The following is a 23523-nucleotide window of genomic DNA, read 5'->3' on the forward strand; positions in this document are numbered from 1 at the left end:
GTTTCCTTTAAAATGTACCTATATTAAACATAAAAGTCAACAAAACCGTCCTTCCACTTCCCACAGCACCCCTGTCAAATGATAAACACCAACGTTTACACTATTTTCATTATTCAGGAACACATCCAAATCAGTGAAGCACTGGATTAAACACGGTCATTTAAACAAGCACATTCCTAAAACCTAACTCTAGACCAAATGTGTCTGCTCAAAAAATCAGTAAAGAAAAACACAAATTATATCATACAAGATTACTTTAATATAATATTGGATACAATAATTGATCATAACACAAAACCCTATAAATTCTTCAAAGACCTTTCAACAGTTGGAAACACGCATACCTACCTTCTGTACCCTAACGCAGACGACAAAATGTGTTACAAGTTGTATTTGCACCAGCTACTTCATCGCCTAGGCAGTTGTAAATACACCCCGTGACTTGTAGTTATCTACAAGTACCATCTAACATTTTCTTCTTTAGCATATTTCTTTATTTCACAGCATTCTACATGAAGGCACATTATTAATACACGGTTATAAAACACACAAAAAAATAGTGAATATTCAATAAGCACTCTTGAAGCGTTATGTGATTTTACCAAGTGATGTGTACCCTGAGTGCTTAAATATAAATTCTAATCACATCTGTTTTTATAAATTGGAATGTATTTTTAACGGCCTTCATCCTCAAACAGGATGCAAGTGCAAATCTTTATCAAAGTCCTTACAAAAACCTCTGTGTGCTCTGTGGTACCAAATGCAAAAAGTTTCCTTCAAGACGTTTTCCTTCATGTTCAACAACTTACCAAGCTTTCTGTGATCGGAATGTGTGCAAGTGTAAGATTAGAAATATAAATCTTTGTTTGTTTTGCAGCTTACATAAGTTAGTGCTGATGCTTAAAAAGAGACAAGTACCAGATTAGGTGTTTTTGATTTAACTAACAGTCTGTAGCTTGTGGACCTGCATGTTGATCCGTAAAGACCAGCACTGACTCGTCTTTTTCGTCCCCTTGCGGTGATGCATCATGAGATGAGGATGAAAAAACCTGTGAGAGCTCAGCCTGAGCCGTTATCTCCTTTTGGACTAGAGCGAACTGCGCTGTTGCCTCATCCAGTTGTGAATGAACAGCTTTGACCCACGTCTGTAGCTGCATGTTGAGAGCATCCATCCCTTGGTCCAGCTTCTCCTGTCTGCCTGTTAGCTCTTCTAACAGATGTTGTGCGTCACTGGCAACCTGCTGCCTCTTTCCTTCAGAGGGAGCACGCTGACGCAGCATGTAGCCCTCAAACTCTTCTGGACTGAGGTTGAGTGCAGGTCCATCCAGTTTATCAATGAAGGCCACTGCACAAGACTAAAACAGGGTACAAGAGCAAAGACATGAGGGTTTAGCTGGTCCTTGTTACACAGCATACTCTGGGTGTACGCTGGATGTGAACTTTGCAATAAACTTACCAAATTTGTAAAATAGTAGCCGCTCTCTCCTGCCATCAGACTGTGAGGGAGACCAAAACGGATCACATATTGCATGTTGGAGTGTAGACGAGGTGGATTGGCCTTTAGCACCACATACACCAGGCCGGACAGGAAGTCATCAGCATTAGCGGGCTCACTGTTCGAGGTTGAGAGTGCTTCAAAAACATGCTGACTGCATTTGGACACGCATGTAAGTTTGTCCTGAGGCGCTCGTTTGGCATCCATTTCAATTATGGCTGTTAAGTAAAATAGAGGGCAGAACAAAATGTCAAAGACTAGCTTTTCAGACCTTTTAATGATGTTTACAGTGCATGGGAAACACTACTTTCTCCCATGATCTTAAAGGAATAGTTCAACATTTTGGGAAATCTACTCAAATAAGTTAGGTAAACTTTATTTCCCCATTGGGGGATATTTGTTTTACAGCCAGCAGAGAATAAAAAGACAGCAGTACACACACACACACACACACACACACACAACATACAGATGTACTAATATTTATACGGGACAAATTACATCAAGGTATTAAAAAGACTAATAATAACAGGGACAAACAGGGAGCTCTTAAGTCTCTTAGTTCTGAACCTTGGTACCATGTACCTGTAACCAGACGGCAGCAGCCTGTATTCACAGGACAAGGGGTGACTCGGGTCTGTGAGGATAACTTTGGCCTTCGTCATGGCTCTGGCTCTGTATGGGAGTGATAACTTCTCAAAGTATATCCCGGCAAATTTTGCCAAATATTCTCACAATGCTGTGCTTATTTTTCAAAGTGACGGACCAAAACCAGCAGATAAAAGAGAAAGTTAAAATACAATAGCTCTCTCATGTCTGTCCATTAAATATAAGGTTAGAGCTAGCCTGCCTCTGTCCAAAGGTAATGCAATCTGCCTACCAGCACCTCCAAAGATCACTAATTAACATGTTGTATTGCATTTGTTTAATCAAAAACCAACAATGTAGCATTTAACAGTGAATTATATAAGTTTATAGTTAACAATGAGACGCAAGTGTAATAGTCATCTAATTCTACTCCAGAAAGAGAATAAGCATGTTTCCCAAAATGATGAATGATTCCTTTCGGTACTGAAGTCGTGACTCACCTGTTATAGCAGGCAGAAACGGGTCGGCTGTGACTGCAGTCTTTTTATCCGGAAAAGGTACGCTCAGCATCTGTGGGGTGATCCAATTCAAAGATCTGCAAAGGAAAGACGTTGGTGTTACGCAGGGCTTTGGGTAAGAGGTTTTGATTAAAAACAACACAAGTGACTTGTATACAAGGGTTACCGTATCCTTCTCTGGAGAGCCAGATCCTTCTGTTCATCATCACAGCTGTCATGGCAGAAAACCCATTTGTGCAACCGTGTCATTATTAATTTCTCTACATGCTCCATTATTTGAGTAACCTGAGCCTCAGGAAAACCTGAAAATAAAATAAAATATATGGATAAGAAACAACAACTCAAAACTCATGTATAATTTCATGTTTTCAGAATAAACAGCCCAGTGTTGAATTGATCTATACTCACTGCTAAAATATTCAGCAAAAGACTGGTAGAAATCCTGCACAAGATCAGACAGCTTCTGTACCGGCAGATCCTGTAAAGATGATGAGAAGCTATGATCTGAACAGCTCTGACATATCAAAGAGAAATTGTAAGAAGAGTCACGTTAATCATATACAACAGATTATTACATGGTACGCCTCCATTGTGTTGAGGAAAGCTGTACATCGAGACTGCAAGCGCTGGGAGGAAGGGCTCCTCAGTATCTTCAGGAACCCAGTGAAGTCCCCGGGCTCCAGGCTCTGGTAAGCTTTCAACACATTTGCATGGCTTTCAGAAGACTCTAGAAGGGACAAAAGGTGGATGTTATTCCAGATAAACAAGGAAGTGTGTTTTAAACTGAAAACATGATCCTCAAAACGGCTCCATTTGTTGCAACACTGACCACCAAGTCAATGCATTTGGTGAAATAGTAAATCACCACAGATACCTAGGTTCAGTCCTCGGTAGATGGTTGTGAGCCTGCAGGGATAACGGCACTACACTACCCATAGATATGCACCCTACCTGTACATTAGACAATGAGGGAAAACACCTGCTATTGTCCAGATTTTGTTGTCATTACATGACTGCACCTTGAAATCATGTGCTGAGGAGGTCTGACTTGATGGCAATGGAAAAACACAGAATCAAAGAACACAAAGCAAACCGTGCTACCTGGACGTTTAGGGGGTGATGGGCCGCCCCAGAAGAGTCTTCTCATTGTGTTAATTCGACGACCTTTCTCATTGCTTTTCTTCACCTCAAATTTGGAGAAGGTGAGAGGAGTTCCATCATTGCTCGGCCTACAAGGAATGACAACATTAGAGATCCAAATCTAAACCCAGTGTAAAGAAAAAGCACTTAAGTTGCCTCAAGCAGATAGTTGGAAGACAGTTTTATTAAAAGAGAAAGTAATAATAAAGCCTTTCTGATTGGAGTTCATCAATCATTATCATAAATACATGCATCAGCAATTTGATATGTATAATAAAAATGCATAACAATGTCCTCCAATGTCTATTCAGGTAATCATCTATTCTATGGTGTAACTATGTTACATGACTCCATCTACACAATGGCTATCAACACAACTGTGTTGATAGCACCAATGTCACCACAGCAGACTGAAATGTCAGGATCTAAATGCTCCTTTGAGTCTAAGTGATGTCTATAAACTGCGTGTTTACCTCGTGTCTTGCCTCGAGGCTCCAGCTGTTCGTGCTTTCTCTCTCCAGCACTTGGAGCAGAAGCCTTGCCACGCAGGGTTTCCATAATACCCGCAGGCGTTCTTGCAGAGCAGCTCCTCCTGAGAAACTCGGATTCCTCTTTGCTTATCTGTCCACATTGTAGAGCTCTTCTATATACTACTCCAACCTATTGGAAATAACATTAATATGTCAATCAATAATTTCCTTTGGATAATTTTCTTTCCTCTAAAGGCAACTCCCGCATTGTGACTGAAGGGACCTAAATCTCATGTTCGCTATAGCCTGGTTGTTCTTAACTTGGGTAAAAAAAGTTAAAAAATCATTTTGCCTGAAGAAGACCCAGTGGGGTCGAAACGTTGCCTTTTGTATTAAATTATGGGAGCATAAGCACTGTTGCAGACATGTTTTCACTTTACTATTTTTCATTTGTCCTGTACCTGCCAGAGGGTGGGATGTGCACCCAATTTCTTTTATAAATGTTGTGCTTAACTTGGCACATGACCTCAGGCATCTTTACTGCAGACAGTCAAATAGGGCACACAGCACATTGAAACCCAGGAACACTTCTTTCACATGTTCAAAACGTTATGATTTCTATATGTGTTGCCATTAGGAAGATGGACATTTTTATTTTGGTTAAAGTGGTTAAATTTGGGGCACCCAGATAGCTCAGTTGGTAGAGCGGGTGCCCATGTATAGAGGCTTACTCCTCGACGCAGCCCGCCCGGGTTCGAATCCAACCAGCCTTGCTGCATATCACTCCCCCTCTCTCTCCCCCTTCATATCTGTCCTATCAAATTAAAGGCCTAAAACGCCCAAAAAATAACCTAAAAAAAAAGTGGTTAAATTTGAAGTAATGTCAAATTCAGCTTCAATTTAAAAACTACTGCTAGTTTCAACAGCAGAAAACTAGATTAAAAAACACTTGACAACTTCAAATACAGTGTATCTTAACGAGTTTATTATGTAAATTTACCAACTACGACTGTTTAAACTGGTGAGGAAATTCTGTCCAATCATTTTCGAGGTTTCATTAACTGAGTGCTTCTTTCTTCCACTTTCCTGTCCTTCACTAGGTCTTTCCTGGGTCTTTCATGTGACTGATAATTCTATTCAGAAAACGTTCGCACAATGTCTAATACTAGCCTACATCAAAGCGACACGTAGCCTAAGAAGCTGAACCGAGTCACCGGTTAAAACTCCGTTTAAATTCCCTATTAAAAACTCAGTAACAGTTTATGGCGGTGCTGACTATTGCCTGAGCAGTCAGCTGAGGGGATTGGAGATAAGAACCACCGGCTAATGTTAGCTAACGTCGAGTGGCTAAAGAGGACAACCATTTAACTATTTCAGTTAAATGTACAAACTAATTCAACGCTTCTATAAGTTAAAAAATCAAACATACATAACGATAAGGCCCCAATTATTGAAATAACTTCTCTCACCTGTCAGTCGGTGAAATCATAACCAAAGAAGTCGCTCCTTATCGTAGTGTTTTCCCCCCTTCCGGTTTCTTGACAGTCACAAACTCGTCATAACTCGTACAATGAGAACTATAATTATCAGAGCTCACTCAATGAGATGTTGGGTACAAAAGTATGAAACTGAGTTAGCAACAATTCACAAAACGTAGACCGAATCACTTGCTTTTAAACCTGTGCAACCGGAAAGACTTGTGAAAAACAAACTGTGAAGCTAGATATAACGTCAACAATCAACACGGTGTTGACCTTTCAAAGCAAAAGCATCGCGGAAAGATACACCGACTCACCGCTTAAACACGCCAGAATCACGTGCCCAACACAAACGAGGCATCTTAACGTCTCCCTCACCTCGACCAAATCCTGTCATCATAGTCTCCTCACTTCTGTCGGTATATAAATACATGTTATTGTTCATGTCTTTCCCGGAAGTATTCATATGCTATGCAGTCTGCCTTGATACATTTATTTGTCGCTTGTGGGGTTGATGCGTTCTCATATTAGTTTACTTACTACCATCAAAGTAACCCATCCACTGTCTCTGTCTTTCCGTGAAATCACTGGAGAAAAAAGAATTTTGCATCTTATGCGCTTAAAAATGTCATATTACACTTAAAGGCCGTGTTGCAGGATAACCACCACTGTTGATTATTGGGTACAAAAAGCACTTAAGATATGTATACCGTTTTTAAAAATGTCTCCAAATAGTGTTAAATGTCAGTTTTTGGTCATTTTTGGTATTTGCGTTTTTTTAAATCTGAATTTGGCGATGACGTCACGTTGGGAAGAGTAGCCTCAGCCAGCGAGGGTGTTTAACACAACGCATTGTGTTAATAAAGTTCCTTTTGCTGAAAATGCATACAGATTTTTAACTTAACTTAACAAAATTAAATGATTTCTGACAGAAATGTGTCTTCCCAAAAACCAAATAAACACAACTTGTTATTTGTGTTTTAGCAGAACATTTGTCATATGCTGTTGGTGAGGTGGAGGTTTGGGAATGCTAATGATGGAGGGAGGCGTACTCGATAGCGTGCTCTGAGGACGCCGGTGCTCAGGGCCATAAAGTATCATCTGTTTTCTGTTTCAAACCAAAACCAAAAATAGTGAATAATCATTGAAAATCCGATGGAACAAGGTCTAAAGTGTGATCCGTTTTCTGTTTTAAACTCAAATTTCTAAAACAATTTCAATTTTACAACCTTGGTAGCCCATGATGGGGACCTCTGCTGGTGACTTTTTTATGTAGCTTAACGTTATATGTTTTCTATTGGCGTAAAATATTTGGAACAGGGGAGTTTCCTTAATAACCTATTAATTATTGCTACTCAACAAAATAGCCTACTTTAATAGCTACAACAAAATAGCTAAATTTAGCCTAATAAATTGCCTGGTTCTTCTACATTACCCGGTGCCCCTAACACTTGTAGCCTACTGACCGCCAGTGCTCATTTAAGGAACTGCATTCGTTAAGCGTAGTCAATGCTGACATGACAGCATACTAGCTTTTCCGGTAAAGATTTTCAAAATACAGTGACTAAGCTGAATGATGAAATCACATTTATTGTCTTAGAGTTCACAGTTTTAGACAACTCCACACACTTGGTATTATGGATATTATTTTAGGCTAGGCTATTATAATAAGTAATATTAGTGAATAAATGTTAATGTTATCTGTATAAATTATTATATAAACACAAGGATAATCTTGCCATAATCATTAAACATCAAAACTAAGACTAGTTGACACACATGTTGAGCTAAAAACAGACTATATTCAAAAATGTCTGGCTTGGAATTTGAGGTTTTAATGACCTGAGAAGGTGTTTGCATTAAACAAGTAGGCTACACACACATTATGTAGAATTGAAATACCGAATTAAATAAACTAAACCAAAATGCAATCTCAGCCTCTGAACTTGGCTTTGCATTCTGTCTGAACAAACATCTTGTTAGACTGTGCTGCTGACTCTTAACTTCTGTATTTTTCTACAACCCTGGCAGTTCCTTAACTGGGCTACTCCACATACGGTACTTAATTTCGACTTTCGTAAATTACCAAATCAATCTGAAATGAATCAAATTACAAACAACAGTGTTCCGTTTGCTAGTTTGGTAAACTGTCGTGAAACTAAACCTAAACGTAAACAATGCATTATATGAATGGGATATTTAAATGTTTTGCAAGTTTGTCTTTGCAAACCCAGAGCCAATTTTTTTTAATCTATTAATCGTGCTTTAAATTTGAAAGGCATAACGTAAATTAACGGTTTTAAAGCGCGTCACTCGTCTTCCACGCTCAGCGGTAACTAGGCAACGGGACGCTTCGCAGGAGCGAGCTACATAGCTAGCTAGCTAGAGATTGTGTTTTTTTCAAACAACTAGACCAGTTCAAACTAAATAGAAAGGTTTGTTTCTTTCGACATTTGAATGAGGCAAATTGTACAAAAGCTGGTTATGTGTTTCTGTTGAATTAATTGCGAAATTTAAGTTTCGTAGCCTTACGTCAGTCTACTCTCTGGCTAGCGTTAGCATAGACGTTAGCAGAGACTCGACAGAACAAGGGGGAACGCTCTATGAAGTTATTCAAAAGAAAGATTAATCGTATGATACGTGAAGTGTTTGGGCATTATGTCAGATGTTGAAGCAAAGGATGAGACTTTAGAAGTCAGGAGAGAAGAAACGGAGGCTGACATACTCCGGATGACTGGGCAGTCTCAAGTCTACACTGCAACCAAGGACACACTTTTCTCAAAGAACATAAATCATACTAGGACACATGCATTGGTATGTATTGTCGAATGTGTGCATGTGTAAAAAATTAGTACTATTTGTATATTGATCCTCAAAATACATTTCCTTCAACAAAATAGTCATCTCAGAACTTCCACTGGCTCATAAGAACACTGCAATACTTTGCTCTTCATTTAGTCACTAGAATGGGTATTTGGGATGAATCCTGCTCTTCCTGCCTTCTGTCTGCAAGAACACGATCAGCTGGTGGTCCTCTACGCTGGAGCTCATGTTGGGGTCATTTACAATCACACCTCAAACTCCCAGCACATACTTCAGGTAAAAATATCCAAGTCGCTACATATTCTTGAGGAATATGTAATGAAATGAAAATGCGATGGCATCCTTTAGATTAGGTCAGTGGTATGAGGGATGTAACTATAGATATCCTTTGATAGAAGTAACATGAAAGTTGCAATGTTGATTCAAATAGCCTATTGTATTTACTCACTCCTTTTAGGGTCACTGCCGCCCCATCTCATGTATGTGTGTGAGTGAAGACAGACGCTGGATTGCAACAGCAGACCAGGGGCCGAAAAGCACAGTGATGACATGGGACTCCTACACTGGGTAGCTCTTCACTCTACATGTATTAAGGCCTTTTTTATATATTATGTAGTAACCTTTGATCTTGATGGTAACCACACGAATGATAAATATTGCAGCATTCCTGTGCACACATTGTTTGATTGCCACCTTGACGGTGGTGTCATTGCCATGGCATTTTCAAGTGACACAAAACACCTGGTAACCCTCGGGGCGGAGGAAGTTCAAGTGAGTATGAGATTAAGTAAACAGTGTTTAATCATTATAAAATAGAGACAAATGAAAAAACTGAAACTGAAACTGTGGTTTTAACTAGTATCACCTTCTGGTCTTCACTCATGATGAATAGGAAACTCACTCTTTTGAATTAGTGATACTTTTTTTTTCTCTCAAGTGAAGGTCAGGACTTTGACACCACCAAACACTGTATGACTTTCTGTCATTTTAAATGTAACAGCTCCAAAAAGTCTCTCTTGACATAACATGACATAATAGTGTAGGATATGAATCCATAAATTTAGGATCTTTAAACCTGTCTTTTTTAGGATGAGGGTTTAAAGGCCTTTTTTTTAAATTAAAAGAATATAAATTATAACATTTGATCAAAAGGTCAATAGCTCTTTCTAGCTAAAACCTTACAACACCAGGTTCACAAACCACAAAACAGCTTAGATGATAACTATCTCATACTGGATTTGACAATATAAAAAAATTTCCTTCTATTTACAATCCAATAACCATTTCACAATCGATTCACAGCGTGTATGCATTTGGGATTGGACAAATGATACAGATAAACCTTTGTGGTTTACTGAACTCAATCCAGAACAGGATTTCCAAGTAAGTCCTTTTTGTTTTCTTTCAGCATTTTAATGTCACCTAACTTTATAGATATGGCATTAGGCAGGTCTAACGGTTCAAATGTTGGATTGTTTTTCAGAATTACATAATTTTTAATCCAAATGATAGCACTCAGCTGCTCAGCAACAGTCAAAGCCAGGTGTTATTTTACAGCACGGTAAGTCCTGCTGTCCCTTATTTAAATAGATACAAAGGCTATGTTTATGTTTATAGCAATAATCATCTGATCTTTTTAAAGGCCCAGGGAAGTCTGCAATACTCTGCCCTGAAGATTAAGAAGGTAAAATTAATTATCAACATTTTGTGGTATGGAATTGTCAGAAATGTTTCTGTTATTTTACGGCAATGGGTGTTTGATAAATATATTATAATGTTTCAACATTGCCGTTTCTGATGTGTCTGTTTTTATTCAGTCTCCTCTGGACTCTAAAACTGTCAACATGGCTGAAGGGTCATTGAGCAAGTCTGTGTTTCACTGGAGAAAGCCTGAGATCCTAACAGCAACAGCAGCAGGCAGTCTTGTGGTGTGGGAGATGATGGAAGGCTTAGCTGCAAACCAAAGCATCCCCAGAGACAGAATCAAGCTCATTAACCTTCAGAACGATCCGATCACTGCTCTCACATTAACTGACAGGTAGCCAGAGAGAGAGACACAGAGAGAGACACAGAGAAAGACTCGTATTGTTTTATAACAGCGTCATGTACTCATTTCTCTTTAATCTCTCTTTGTTTCTGTGTCGTTTGACATCACAGCTGCATCGTGACTGGTGACACTCTGGGCCACATCAAGTTTTATGATGAAAAATTCCTGCTTCTCACTTTGTACTGTGAATTAAACCTGGATGCTATTGTTTCCATTTCCTTTTCCCAAGAGTGTACAGAGAGATATCTGGAGGACTGCACTCTTAAGGCAAAACCCTTCATCATCAGGTAGAAAAAGTACAATCTATTATGTCTTTAGTCTAAACTGTTATGTGCATTTTATCCAAGATGACCTCTCTTTTTCTCCAGGAACTTTGTTGTGTCCACAGTCAGATCCACAGTGGTACATGTGAATGCACTGAAAGGCATCCCTCAGATCCTGCTACATGAGGATTGTGAGGCTATACATGCAGTGGCCTGCCACCCAAAACAGCCAGTTGTGGCCATGGGCGATAAAAGGGGTGTTTTAAAAATGTGGGACTATAACAACAAAGTGATGATCTGCAGCAGGGTCTTCGAAACAGAGAAGCTGATTCAGTGTGTCACTTTTGACCCTCAAGGTGAGCCAACGTGCATGCTGACTGTCATTGCAACAAACACATGTTGCATATGACCAGACTTACCCAACTACTACATGAATTTGTCATGACATTTTGCAATGTAAAGAGCTGCCTTGTTGTCTTTGAATAGGATTATACCTGGCAGTTGGCTTTGGCAGTGGAGCTGTTCACATACTGAATTCCGATACTTTACAAAGTGATCCAGAGGAGTGCTTCCGTTACACAAACAACAGCATCCATCACATCACGTACTCTACAGACTCAAAGTATCTTGCCACTGCGGTAAGCAGGTTATTTTTTGAATATCAAGTGTAATACGTTTGATCTTAGTTATTGGCAACAGTGATTCTGGACTGGAGTTTGTGAGGTCATGTTGGCCTTTTTTTTAAAGCTATCATTATGAAATGAAATAGGTTTGTGGCTATGATAATGTATTGCAAATATATATACTGTACATATTTCCATGGTTCCATTTCCAAGTGTGACATGTACGTTTTATTTCCTTGCTCACGCTTAGGATGCCGGAAAAGCAGTGACGGTATTCCGCTTGCAGACTAATGAAGGCTCTCTGCCTCGTTGGGCATATATGGGCAGATACCGCTCCCACTACAAGCCCATCAAAGACCTTATTTTTGGGGTTCACCTGGACAGCACCCAACCCAGACTGCTCTCTCTGGGAATGGACCACCAATTGGTTAGTCCGCTTTGTAAATGTTGTAGGACTGTGAACTAGTTTGGTGTTTTGTGATACTGTGTGTTTTATGCCACACACCTCTCTGTGAATAATAGGTGGAGTATGATCTGGAAAACAGTGACGTGAATAAGCTTCTCATCCTAAGCTCAGAGCGCATTGAGCAAAGTGCTATGCCAATGGGCATGACTTGGTATCCTCCTCTCACGGCAGAGCAGTTTCTTCTCGTTGCCTCAGACCAATTCAAGCTGAAGCTTTTTAACAGCACTACCAAGATGTGCAGGTCTGTAAAATACTTTAACAAGATCAGATTATTTGTGAAATGTATTTCTCTGACTGTTGTCACCATGAATACTCAAAAACATGATTTCATGTGTTTTAAAAAAACAGAAAGACTGTCCTTGGCCCAACATACGGCTCTCCCATTAAGAAAATAATGGTCCTTCCCATATCAAGAGAACCTGAAAGCAACTCATACTACCTAGTGTACATTACAGAGGACAAGGTCAGTGCTGGAATTAGGTTGTAGTATTTTATTAAAGCTTTATTTTCTTTGTGGCAACTTGCTTCATAAAAATAAAAATGGAGCTCTGTCTCAAATAAGTAATTTATTTAGTCACAATGCAGTCTGCATGGAGTGTTGCTCAGGTGTGTAGAAAGTGTGTCCAGTAATTTATTACCCTAAGAAAATGTCTTTTATTAACATAAACACACAGCCACAAGCACTTGAGTTTTTTCTGATTGCATGATCATCTTGGAGTTGTAAAGTAACGTTGGCAAATTGGATATAAGAATAGTGGTAGATCTATTGAAGAAAAGTTTTTTGGTAAACAGACAGTGATTCACATTATTGATATAACAACTAAGAGTTTTATTTCCAGGTGGGTCTCCAGATTTTGCCTCTGGATGGGAACCCCTACAAGTCCAACGCTCTGATCTGCCATCCGACGGGGGTGTCCACTTTTGCTTGCTCGTACGATGGCCTATTTGTTTTCACTGCAGGAGGGTCTGATTGCACTGTCCTGTCGTGGGAGATAAACCTAAAGTAAGGTTAAATAGTACCAACTTGCGGACCAGAAGAAATGCATTAGTGTGTGACCATGTTTTCTGGAGTTAATCTTCTCTCTTGTTGTGAGTGCAGTGCATTGGAGGCAGCAGCTGCCTTCGGAGGCGAGGACCTTGTGCCCTTTTACGATCTTTTAGAGGGAGGCAGAGATGGAAAGTTCTACAGGGTCAGTTCAAAGTTTCCCTTGTTTCTCACCATAGCCACAGATTATTCCATTAATTTAAAAGAAGAAGCATGCGTCTTGTTATTTTGCATGTTATTTTGTATGTTGCTTTAAGAATTTTGTTTCTTGGTTTAAGTCATTTTTCAGGAATATTTGTTCTTGTGTGTTAGTATTTCAAGGTGGTGGTGGAACATAATTTCTCTAAACTGTGAGTTTTATTGAGCCTTTGTGTTGGTTAAGTACCCTTATGTGGAATAACTGAATCTTCTTTTATACTTTTTTTTATTTCCCTTTTACATCTCTTTGTTTGATGGTGAAGATGAAATGTTCAGCTTTGAAACATTACGTTTTTAGTTATGTTACTTTGCCTACCATTACGGCAGTCTTTCCTTCACTGTCACAGGAATTTGGGTGGGTGACTGGTAAAATCTAACACTATGATGTCTACTTGCTATTGTACAGCATTGCTCATATTCACACATACATTTGGATTGTACAAGGCTTTGAGATTGAGATATTAGCTTCTCAGTTTTGGAGCTTTTCTGTTTTAAGGAGATGGAGGACTTTTTCTATTACTGCCAAATCCGTCATCAAGGCACTGACTCAATGGAGAAACGACAATTGTCTACCAAAATCCCCCTGTCAGAGGTTCCCTCTCTAATGAGAGCTTTGGCCTACTTCCCTACTGAGCAAGAGGTACAATGTGTGTAAATCAAGCAACATTTTTCCATAGAAAATATCATGACAGTAAAAACGTTACACAATTTTTTTTATTATATTTTACCAGATAGAGGATATGCATAATGAGGTCAAGTTCAGCAAGTATGCAGAAACAGGAAACTATGTGACCGACATTGACCTGGAGGAGTTTATCAAGCTGTATGTCAACCACCGGCCAGCATTCGGCATCTCTAGCAATGAACTTGTTCAAGCTTTTCACATCCTTGGTGACTGTGATAATACAGGACAGCCTTTTCTGCAGAGACATGAACTGCTAGATCTTCTACAGGTTCGAGGTTCGCTGCAGGCTATTCATTCAGAAAATGATTGTATCTGTCAGTGATACTACTGTCAAATAACTGAGAAGTTATTGTCATCATGACACAAAGTCCAACATGTGCATCATTTTTACATTACCTTTGACAGGAGAACATATGACAGAGGAAGAAGTGGCAGAGTGTTTCACTTCGCTGTTAGGCCTCAATGAAGAGGACAAAGACGAAGCAGAAGGAAGAGAGGGGGAATGCTCTGAGCATGACACTGATAAATCTGACAGTAAGTAAAAGAAAACTCACTCACAAACCATAACCTAACACTTCACATAACATCTGAAAAACATCTGTGTGTGTTTGTGTTTTTGTGCGTGTGTGTGTGCAGGTGACACATATTCCCTCAAGTGTGCGATCCCAGATGAGATATCTATAAAGACATTTACAAGTCACATCCTGGGCTTCCCATCCTCAGCAGAGTAGAGTGACAGGTCTTCCCCTCCATAGTGATGAAAGCAAGGAACTGTCTGTTAGTCTAAGAGAAGTTGTGTTGATGACAAGCCCTTGTTTCTTTCCATAACATGCCCTAGCAGAAATGCTGGAATTTGCTTTAATTCAAAAATATGATGAATATATATCAATATTAAGTTAGATCATTATGTCCAGCTTTGTCACATACCACATATAAAATGTGTTTTGTAAAAAGGTTTAAATTGAACAGTATTTTCCATTTGAGGAAATGTTGTTAAGGTACATTTTGATGTTAACAGGCTACTTTGTTGTACTTTGTTGTAAAGGATTGCAATATTTCTCTCACCATAATACCATTTCATTACTTCATGAAAAAAAAGATAAAGAACATCAATTGCATTTATTCATTTTTTTCTCCTCAATATTATTAGAAGAGTAATTGAAACCCTGAAAGAAAACTTTCAAATATTGGAGACTCCATTCATTTTTCTTTCTATTCAGAAGTTAAAAACATATTTATTTAACACGGGTGGCAAATAACACTTATACAGTAATCGTTACTGTAGTTTTTTGAAACCCAGATAAAAACAAGCAGGACTGTGTACGACAGCTTCAGGTTTATTTTGAGTTCTGCGGTGGGTGGGGCTCTGAATCCGACCAATCACAAACGTTTCAACACAGGAACTTCCGGCTCCGGACAGCGACGCCTGCAAGCAGTTTTTTTGTCAGCTGGTGGCTGCGATTCCCAGCTACGTCAACTATTTAGCAAGACAACAACAAGTTAACTCGAGCTTTAAAAATGAGTGAACAGAGAGCTCAACCTTTACAGGACGAGTTTAAAGAACTTTAACTAAGAGTCAGCCTTAACCGCGTCCTCCAGCCTTATGAAAAATACAGTTGTATTGTCCTAGCTTGCTAGCTAACGTTAGCTATTTGTCTTGTGAGTTACCGACATGGCTACTGGAGAGATGTATTTAAGTCAGACTTACCGTCAACCATCGGCGAGCATAAAGCAGGAGCAGGATGACGACTCGGACGTGGAGGAAACTCACCTGGGGCTACGGAGGCCAGACGGGCTGGAGTCTCAGATCATCCACAGCGGACACTTTATGGTGTCCTCGCCCCATTGCGAGCACCCTCCGAAGAAAGGCTACGACTTCGATACTGTCAACAAGCAGACCTGTCAGACCTATCATTTTGGCAAGGCGAGCATGTCGCACCTCTCCATAGACGCGTCCCTGACCAAACTCTTTGAGTGCATGACTCTTGCGTACAGGTATGTTATAACACATCTGAGCACCATGTATTCATTACACTGTAGCTCTCCACCAAGTTCATGTTAAGCTCTCGTCAGTGCTGGAATCAGTCAGGAAAGGGACATACTGGAAATTGCAGTCACGAGTCTCCTCTTCGTAGGCCTAACTGTTCCTGATTGACCACTCATGATTGTGGTAAAGGAAGTACTGAGATCCTTCACTCAAACCCAAGTACCAATACCTCACAGTAATACACAGGCTATGAAAAGTAAAAGTCCTGCACTCAAAATTCTACTCAAGTAAGAGTACAAATGTATTGCCATCAAACTGAAAGAAATCTGCAGATAAAATGGCACTGTGACTGACTGATATGACATTATCATATTATGAATACCAATGTATTAGTGTGGCACTCTATAGAAACATTATGAGCGTCGAGGACAGGGCTTGAGAAACTCAGATCCCAATCTCCAAAGCTCTTAAAAAGATATATCTTTGTTCTAACTTAGAGTAGAATGATTTTAATAAGGAATCGGGAACAACTGTAAGCCTTCATTGGTATTGGTCCAAAAGTAGTCTATAAAATGTTACAAATACTGAAAAGATATCCTGAAGAGACCGGCCCAAATCAATGTCCTCAAAGATATTTACTTTAATCTGACAAACAGCATTAAAAAAGTATTGAGTCTATAATTGTGTAAAACAGAGAGTGATGTCACTTTTAAAAATGAGTTCATAATTCATAATGCGCCCCAGTGTTCTGAAAATATATGGGATTATGTTTGTGCCTTTAATTCCAAGCAAAACTTTTCAAGTATCAAACAAACATCACTACCTTAAGCAAAAGAATTACCACCTCAAAGGTAAAACTCGCAAACAAAACATTTGTGTAGTCGTAAACTATTGGTATTTTATTCGTTTGATAATATGTCTTTTTGTTTACACTTCTGTCTGATCTTTCTCAATGATCAGTCTTTTGCTCTCTTCATCACATTTGCAGTTGCGTTCCCAGCTTTCTCGTTTGTGCTTCCAAAACTCTTTGTTTGCAATTCTGGCACAAAGCTCTCGCATGGGCGGGTCTAACAGGGCTGCGTCCCCATTGGCTAATGAGTTTTTGGGGTACGTTTGAGTGACGGCTTAGTGCCCGCCTCCCCGCTCTGGCGTTTCGGTGCATCTAACGTTAGACACGTTAGAGGACACAAACCACTCTACACAGCGGATTCCTACAAGGTTAATAAAGTGTAAGTATTGATCTTTTTTCTGTGATCTACGTTTTAAGGACGTTTTCTAGAAGTTTGTTGTTTCGTTGAGTAAAGTTACTACCTAGCTAGTTAAGTTAATGTTAGCTGACTTGTCAGTAACGTAGCTATATGGTCTACTATGACAAATTATCATCCAGCAAGGGTATTGGTTAAGTCGCATAATTTAGAAGCTGTGAATATAATATATTCTATCTAGAGATTGAAACATGCATTAGATAATGTTCCATCTGTACACACTGCTGCAAGATGGCAGATAACTGACATATTTTTGTATATTTTAACGCTTTAAATTTCATCAATATTTAGAATGAATGCACATTGTTACTACTGTCCAAACTATGTACTTTAACTAATACACCAGGACCTTGACAAATGCTTTGCATAGTAATCCTTCTTGTTTGATGTGATGTGCATATATTAACATGAAGCCATATTGTACTTCAACATAGTCAACATAGAGGTAGGGATCTATAAAGTGTGATCAATGATATTCCAGAAAAAAGTATTCCAGTAGTGATTATGAAAGGTAAACAAATGTTCCTGGTGTGCAAATGCTTTATACATTTTTTTATTTATTTTTGAGCTAAATTAAAACACTTATCATCTAATAAGGTACTTCAAGCTTTACAATAAGAAGTCAAGGAAGTCAAAGAGCTGTCCTGAGGAAAAGGCCGTCGTCCAGACTGGAGCGGCGAGCCACCCGTGAGCTCAGGAGACGAGATGATCCCAGGCGTCTACGAGTTGTGTGTGATATTCCTGCACCATCCTCAGAAGTGTTGTTGCAGACACAAGTCCGCAGAGGAATACAGCTTGTCTTAGTAGAAACTGAAAATGTGAAATATATACATAACCCAATTACTCAGTATGTTTGTGTATTGTTGCTAATGATGACTGATCCTGACCTGTGTTGTACTGCAAATAATGACTGACACTGAGTTCCAGCTTCTTCTACCACTGGGTTCCCAGCAAAATACGTTCAAATATCCATTATACTGTATATGTGAAGTTTTATATCAGACTAAAAATAAAGCATTATAATAGTCTCAACCTTATTTCCTGTATTATATAAAAAAACAAACAGACAAGGGTGAATGTACAAAATTGGTTTAACATATTAAATGCATTTAAAAATATAATTAGGTTTAAACAGTGTAAACACAAATTAAATTACAGGGCAGTATACTGTAATAGGATATATTAACTTACAATGGACTTAGAAACTACAAGTACACAAGAAAAAGGTTATTTTAAGTGTTAATTGAGTATCTCAGTAAAATATGATTGGTACATACAGTGGGGAGAACAAGTATTTGATACACTTCTGATTTTGCAGGTTTTCCTACTTACAAAGCATGTAGAGGTCTGTGATTTTTATCATAGGTACACTTCAACTGTGAGAGACGGAATCTAAAACCAATAAAAAATTACGTTGTATGATTTTAAAATAATTAATTTTGCGTTTTATTGCATGACATAAGTATTTGATACATCACAAAAGGAGAACTTTATATTTGGTACAGAAACCTTTGTAATTACAGAGATCATACCGTACGTTTCCTGTTTCTTGACCAGGTTTGCACACACTGCAGCAGGGATTTTGGCCCACTCCCCCATACAGACCTTCTCCAGATCCACTATCTGAATTACGGATATTTGCAACTGAATTGTAGATATCTGTAATTCCAGTTTGAGATACTGTATCTACAGTTTGATTCTGACTAGTCATAACTCCAGTTATAACTCAATTCAAGATGTCTATATGTTCTTTTTCAGATATCTCATATTAAGTTTTAACTAGGCAAAATGGCGTAGTATATATCTCCAACTGGAGTTAGGGATATTCATAATTCAATAGTAGATATCTATTATTAAGGTATAGATTTCTTGAAATACATTTTAATTAGAGATGTCTGAAATTTGAGACACCTGTAACTTTTATTCTGCCTAGTCAAAATGTAATTACAATCTATGAATAATCTTGAATTTGAATGAGTTTGGACTAGGCAAAATGACGTTGCAGATATCTGTAAATTGCAAATTGGGCCGGCATCTCACACAGGCCCGCAGAGCACGTTGTTCAAATCATCACATAGCTAGCACCTGTTAACTGTTAACTTGTAATCAGCACTGATTAGCACCATGTCGGAGCAGCCAGAGGGTGAAGGCGTTTTCAGTCATCTTTTTAATGCTGCAGCCTGTGCAAGACAGGAGCTGGCAGCAAGAAATGATGATTCAACGTTACTTTCCACAACAAGACGACTATTTCGCCAGTTTTCAATAGAACGGCGTTCTCTCTCTCCACAAATCCCCTGTGTGAGGGCTAGTTCAATTGCATGCCATTTTCTGGTGTTTTTTACGATTACAGCCAACCCAATGACTGTTTCTTTCTTCTTCCATTCTCAGAAATAAGGAAATGAACCCACTTCTTCTTTGATTATGGCGGGGAGGGGAAATTACGTATTTATGGATATCTAAAATCGACAAACATCATGCACAGTTATTTGCACTAGTCATAATGATGTTTGAGATATCTTTAACTTTCATTCTGCCTAGTCAAAACCAAATTACAGATATCTGCAATTGTTTATTCGATTAAGTCGAATGGCGTTTTCAATGGCGTCATTGCAGATATCTGTAATTCAGTTTTGACTACGCAAAACTGAATTACAGATATCTCTATCTGTTGTTTTGACTAGTCACAATTACATTACAGATATCTTGAATGAAAATTCCAACTATCCAAAATGCAATTACAACTAGTCAGAAAGACATTGTTGATATCTACAATGTTAATTCCGGATAGTCAAACTTAGCTTTTAAATGTTAAAAGTGCTTGCCATAGCGCAACTGCAAATGTGATGGAGAGAGCAAAAGAAGCAGAGGGAACTGTAAACACAAGAACATATTATATAACGAATAAATGACCAATAGTTTATGACTACACAAATGTTTTGTTTGCAAGTTTTACCTGTTTAGGTGAAAATTGATTTGCTTGAGTTAGTGGTGTTTGTTTGATATTTGAGAAGTTTTGCTTGGAATTAAAGGCACAAAAATAATCCCACAAAGACCAAAACCAGGACAGTGAATGTTGATAGGCTTCACACTATGTCATGTAGTGTAATTGTTATGATACAAACTAAAAGGAGCAAATAAAAGTTTAAATGCAGTTGATGTTAAAAAGATATTAATAGGTGAGTTATAAAGAAAATGCTGGGTATCCCATGGTTCTCTGTTTACTGTAGCGTGGGTGCCGAGCCAGCTGCTCAGAGGATTCCCTCTGACTTAGCAAATGGCACTAACTTGGATACAACAAGAAGACTATTTATAGACCAGGAAACCACTACCAGTTGCTGTTCTGCAAACAGAGAAATTAAGAGCATTTCTGAACCCCAGAGAGCCTTTACTCTCAGCAAGAGCAGTAGTGGATCTGCAAAGTTTCCCCCTATAATAACAGGAAAAGACTGGACAGGAAGCACAGACTGCAACAGGAGATGGAGGATGGAAAGAGGGAAACAGGGTGCTTTTAATTACACTAACTTATGCTTTCTCACATCCTCTTTGTGACCTGGAAATCTGTCCCCCCCCGCTATCATGGACAATCTTCCAGTCCCTTAAATGAACCTTGAGGACAGAGGAGACTTCTGGGCTTTTAATGGTCAACATCCAAAACGTTTTTTTTTTTTTTAAGGATTATTTTTGGGGTTCTTTTTCCTTTTTATTAAATAGTGACAATGGATAATAATAGTAATAAAAATATGAATTTATATAGCGCTTTTCACAAACTCAAAGCCGCAGGACAGGAAAGTGAGGAGAGAGTGAGTGAGAGAGAGAGAGAGTGAGAGTGTGTGTACTGGGTGAGCTAGAGGCCGCCCCTCAACATACAAATCTTTTTTTTATTTTTTTATATTGCGTACATTTATTGTTTTAATAGTCTTTTGTTTTGCAAGGAAGAAATCATTGACACGTATTGTCAGGTTCAGGACACTTTAACTTACTAAATAAAGACGGTCAAGCAAGAAAAACGAGAGAAACTCAGTTTGTGAAATGTGCATATAATAATAATATAATAAGCATGAAAGTTATACTCCTTTAGACACTACTACAGAGAAATAAGAAATAAAAGACTTTATAAAAATGAATTCTCTATCACGTATGGTTCCATTTAGTTAACAAATTAAAATAATTGAGTTCTTTTGATTGTAAATTTGCATTTGTGAATATGGGATTTGGGGAGGAAAAGTTAGTTATAGTTTGTCACTATAATGACATGGCATTCAAATACAATAAATTGTATGGTAACAAGCTAAAGAAAATGTTGTCAGCTATAAAATTATTATTATTATCATTCCACTGCACATGTGTACATTTACAATTCCAAAATTAGTTGAGCAAGTTTCAGGATGCAATTCACAGAGCAATGTACATCTATGTCACTCTGTAACATTTGTAAGAGATGTTTCATTCTATCTCTGTCAATCTCTTCTGTCCTTTTTAAATTGAAACATTCACTTTAATTGTTTTATTTTGACATTTTTTTAAATGTGGTGAATATAACTGGTATAGGGCACTGGTAAAATTACACTCGGATGTTAAACTTCACATCAGCATTCTTCGAGGAAGTTTCAGTTCACTTTTTTATTATTGCCTGTTTGACTGTTTCACATTTCTCTGGCGCACGCGTCTCCTCTCAGTTCATTAGCCTCCTCATCTCTGTATCACACTTGTAACTATAATTTTAACTTAAGCTTGACTTTGGCAGATTCCATCTTGTTTGTTTTGCTTGCTTTATCTCTTAAATTATTTTCAGTACACTGCCAGTGTAGGTAAAGGTAACCTGTACCTTTTTTTTCTTCTTCTTTTTTTAACATCTTGTACACTCACATTCTCAGTGTAGTGTATAGCTTTTTTTCCTGTTCCAGTGAAAAGAGTGACTTTCTCTCAGTAATGACATAATTGATTTCAAAAGGTACTTTTTTGTCATTTGTTAACTAGACATGTTGTTCCAGAGACTTGTGTATTGGCATTAGGAGCCAAATTTAGACCACTCCCTCAGTGAAATACACAGGGCTGCTAACACAAAGGACAGCACTGTGATTTTTAAGGGCTAAGATATTTATGTACTTGTACAAGTGAAGCCATCATATTTGTTTCATAGAATGCATTGTGTTTCTAATCACTTGAGATATTATTTTACTGTTAATTTCCTTGTCTTTTCAGTGGGAAGTTGGTATCTCCCAAATGGAAGAATTTCAAAGGTCTAAAACTGCTTTGGAGGGACAAGATCCGCCTCAACAACGCCATATGGAGAGCCTGGTATATGCAGTGTAAGAGTTCCTCTTTCATTTGGTATCCATAGAGTATAGTATTTAAAGTGACTTGAATTCATTAATCAAGCTGTAGCATGTGTAAAGACATGAGAATTTGGTTCAAGAATCTATTGTCAGAAATAGTGGGGAGGACACTTCGTAAATCAGATTTTTTTGTATTGACAGATCTACATTTCAGCACATATTGCCTATTTCATGATTGAGGATGTCACCAGTCTTTATTCATCCTCTCGGTTTATGTGTGTATATATATTTAAACTTACACTTAACAGACTCACACCATTATCTGTAAAATAATGATCTATTACAGTATGGAACTAGATTCTGCTTTTCATGATTTCAAACTGTCTTTGCAACTTGGTGAAGTATTCTTGGTTTGTTTACATGCCATGAGCAGTTTTGTGACTGACTGATAACAACTCTCATTCACGTCTCAAAAATAAACACAAACTGGGTCAAGCTTTTCATGAGCCACAAGTTGAGGCTGAGCTCTGTATATTTTAAGTATTTCATTTATTTCTTATTGTATTGCAAATTTAATTCACCAGTTTGAAAAAAATGAACTGTGCATTTCATCTGAGGGTGACTTTGAGGTTGTTTGTCTACCCTGCAGATGTGGAGAAAAGGGAAAATCCAGTTTGTCACTTTGCAACTCCTCTCGAAGGAAGTATGGACTTGGATGTCCAACGTCCTGCAGAGGTAAAGACAGAAAGATTTGATTCAATCATTATGTGGTGCACAAACGGCAGTTTTGGCTTTGTGTTGTTTCTTGTCACGGAAATCCTCTCGCGGATCATTTTATGTTTACACTTCCAACAACGCTTACTATTGGGTTTTATGTTTCCCTTGTCACTTCCTTTCTTTGTGCTTTATGTTTGTTATGGACTTATTTCCCATCTCCCTCTTTATGCAGGGCAGTACCACAGAGGGAATATGCTGGAAAAGAAGAATTGAAATTGTCATAAGAGAATATCACAAATGGAGAACATACTTTAAAAAAAGGGTATTGAGTTCAGTTTTTTATATACAGTGGGGAGAACAAGTATTTGATACACTGCCGATTTTGCAGGTTTTCCTACTTAGAAAGCATGTAGAGGTCTGTAATTTTTTATCATAGGTA

At 38.3% G+C, this 23523-nt stretch overlaps 3 protein-coding genes and 2 long non-coding RNA genes across 7 annotated transcripts in view; 2 read left to right on the forward strand and 3 right to left on the reverse strand.

Annotated features, from left to right (window-relative positions):
* Positions 1 to 240: 240 nt before the first annotated feature.
* On the reverse strand, positions 241 to 6062 carry LOC116689708 (rab5 GDP/GTP exchange factor). The gene is made up of 9 exons (XM_032516314.1): positions 5681 to 6062; positions 4215 to 4401; positions 3703 to 3830; positions 3177 to 3328; positions 3010 to 3079; positions 2768 to 2903; positions 2584 to 2678; positions 1457 to 1713; positions 241 to 1355 (listed from the first exon to the last, which is right to left on the reverse strand). The coding sequence occupies exons 2-9, from the start codon at positions 4370 to 4372 to the stop codon at positions 942 to 944; spliced, it is 1410 nt and encodes a 469-aa protein (XP_032372205.1). The 5' UTR covers positions 4373 to 4401; positions 5681 to 6062; the 3' UTR covers positions 241 to 941.
* A 1932-nt stretch (positions 6063 to 7994) lies between these two features.
* On the forward strand, positions 7995 to 14740 carry cfap251 (cilia and flagella associated protein 251). Its single transcript, XM_032516000.1, has 20 exons — positions 7995 to 8503; positions 8648 to 8788; positions 8970 to 9079; positions 9175 to 9283; positions 9815 to 9895; positions 9996 to 10073; positions 10155 to 10196; positions 10330 to 10550; positions 10670 to 10846; positions 10928 to 11178; positions 11309 to 11460; positions 11696 to 11872; positions 11968 to 12152; positions 12260 to 12374; positions 12751 to 12914; positions 13011 to 13101; positions 13651 to 13794; positions 13886 to 14114; positions 14245 to 14373; positions 14476 to 14740. Exons 1-20 carry the CDS (start codon positions 8348 to 8350, stop codon positions 14568 to 14570), a joined length of 2847 nt encoding a protein of 948 aa, XP_032371891.1. The 5' UTR covers positions 7995 to 8347; the 3' UTR covers positions 14571 to 14740.
* LOC116689462 (uncharacterized) overlaps positions 12192 to 23523 on the reverse strand; it is a 13694-nt gene continuing 2362 nt past the window's right edge. Inside the window, exons 2-3 of the long non-coding RNA XR_004331994.1 lie at positions 14577 to 14580; positions 12192 to 12201 (exon numbers count right to left, since the gene is read on the reverse strand). This is a non-coding gene — a long non-coding RNA (uncharacterized LOC116689462). The remainder of the gene's footprint in view (positions 12202 to 14576; positions 14581 to 23523) is intronic.
* The window catches only part of mlxip (MLX interacting protein), a 36564-nt gene continuing 28295 nt past the window's right edge, over positions 15255 to 23523 (forward strand). For all 3 annotated transcript variants that reach the window (XM_032516001.1, XM_032516002.1, XM_032516003.1), the window contains exons 1-4: positions 15255 to 15834; positions 22294 to 22400; positions 23017 to 23102; positions 23317 to 23406. In XM_032516001.1, the coding sequence (XP_032371892.1) occupies positions 15512 to 15834; positions 22294 to 22400; positions 23017 to 23102; positions 23317 to 23406 (606 nt within the window). In that variant the 5' untranslated portion in view covers positions 15255 to 15511. The remainder of the gene's footprint in view (positions 15835 to 22293; positions 22401 to 23016; positions 23103 to 23316; positions 23407 to 23523) is intronic.
* LOC116689463 (uncharacterized) lies at positions 16600 to 16946 on the reverse strand. Its single transcript, XR_004331995.1, has 2 exons — positions 16693 to 16946; positions 16600 to 16649 (listed from the first exon to the last, which is right to left on the reverse strand). It is a non-coding gene; the product is annotated as an uncharacterized LOC116689463 (long non-coding RNA).

This window comes from Etheostoma spectabile, chromosome 5, assembly GCF_008692095.1.
Source record: "Etheostoma spectabile isolate EspeVRDwgs_2016 chromosome 5, UIUC_Espe_1.0, whole genome shotgun sequence".
Lineage (NCBI taxonomy): Eukaryota > Metazoa > Chordata > Actinopteri > Perciformes > Percidae > Etheostoma > Etheostoma spectabile.

Excerpts from the sequence above, each read along its gene's own strand:
- LOC116689708 (XM_032516314.1), bottom strand. The coding sequence starts at position 4,372 with ATGTGGACAGATAAGCAAAGAGGAATCCGAGTTTCTCAGGAGGAGCTG. Across the intron at positions 2,679-2,767 it reads GCTCTCCAGAGAAGGATACG|ATCTTTGAATTGGATCACCC; the intron begins GTAACCCTTGTA and ends TTTCCTTTGCAG. Across the intron at positions 1,356-1,456 it reads GCTACTATTTTACAAATTTG|TCTTGTGCAGTGGCCTTCAT; the intron begins GTAAGTTTATTG and ends ACCCTGTTTTAG.
- cfap251 (XM_032516000.1), top strand. The coding sequence starts at position 8,348 with ATGTCAGATGTTGAAGCAAAGGATGAGACTTTAGAAGTCAGGAGAGAA. Across the intron at positions 10,197-10,329 it reads CTGCCCTGAAGATTAAGAAG|TCTCCTCTGGACTCTAAAAC; the intron begins GTAAAATTAATT and ends GTTTTTATTCAG. Across the intron at positions 10,551-10,669 it reads GCTCTCACATTAACTGACAG|CTGCATCGTGACTGGTGACA; the intron begins GTAGCCAGAGAG and ends TTGACATCACAG.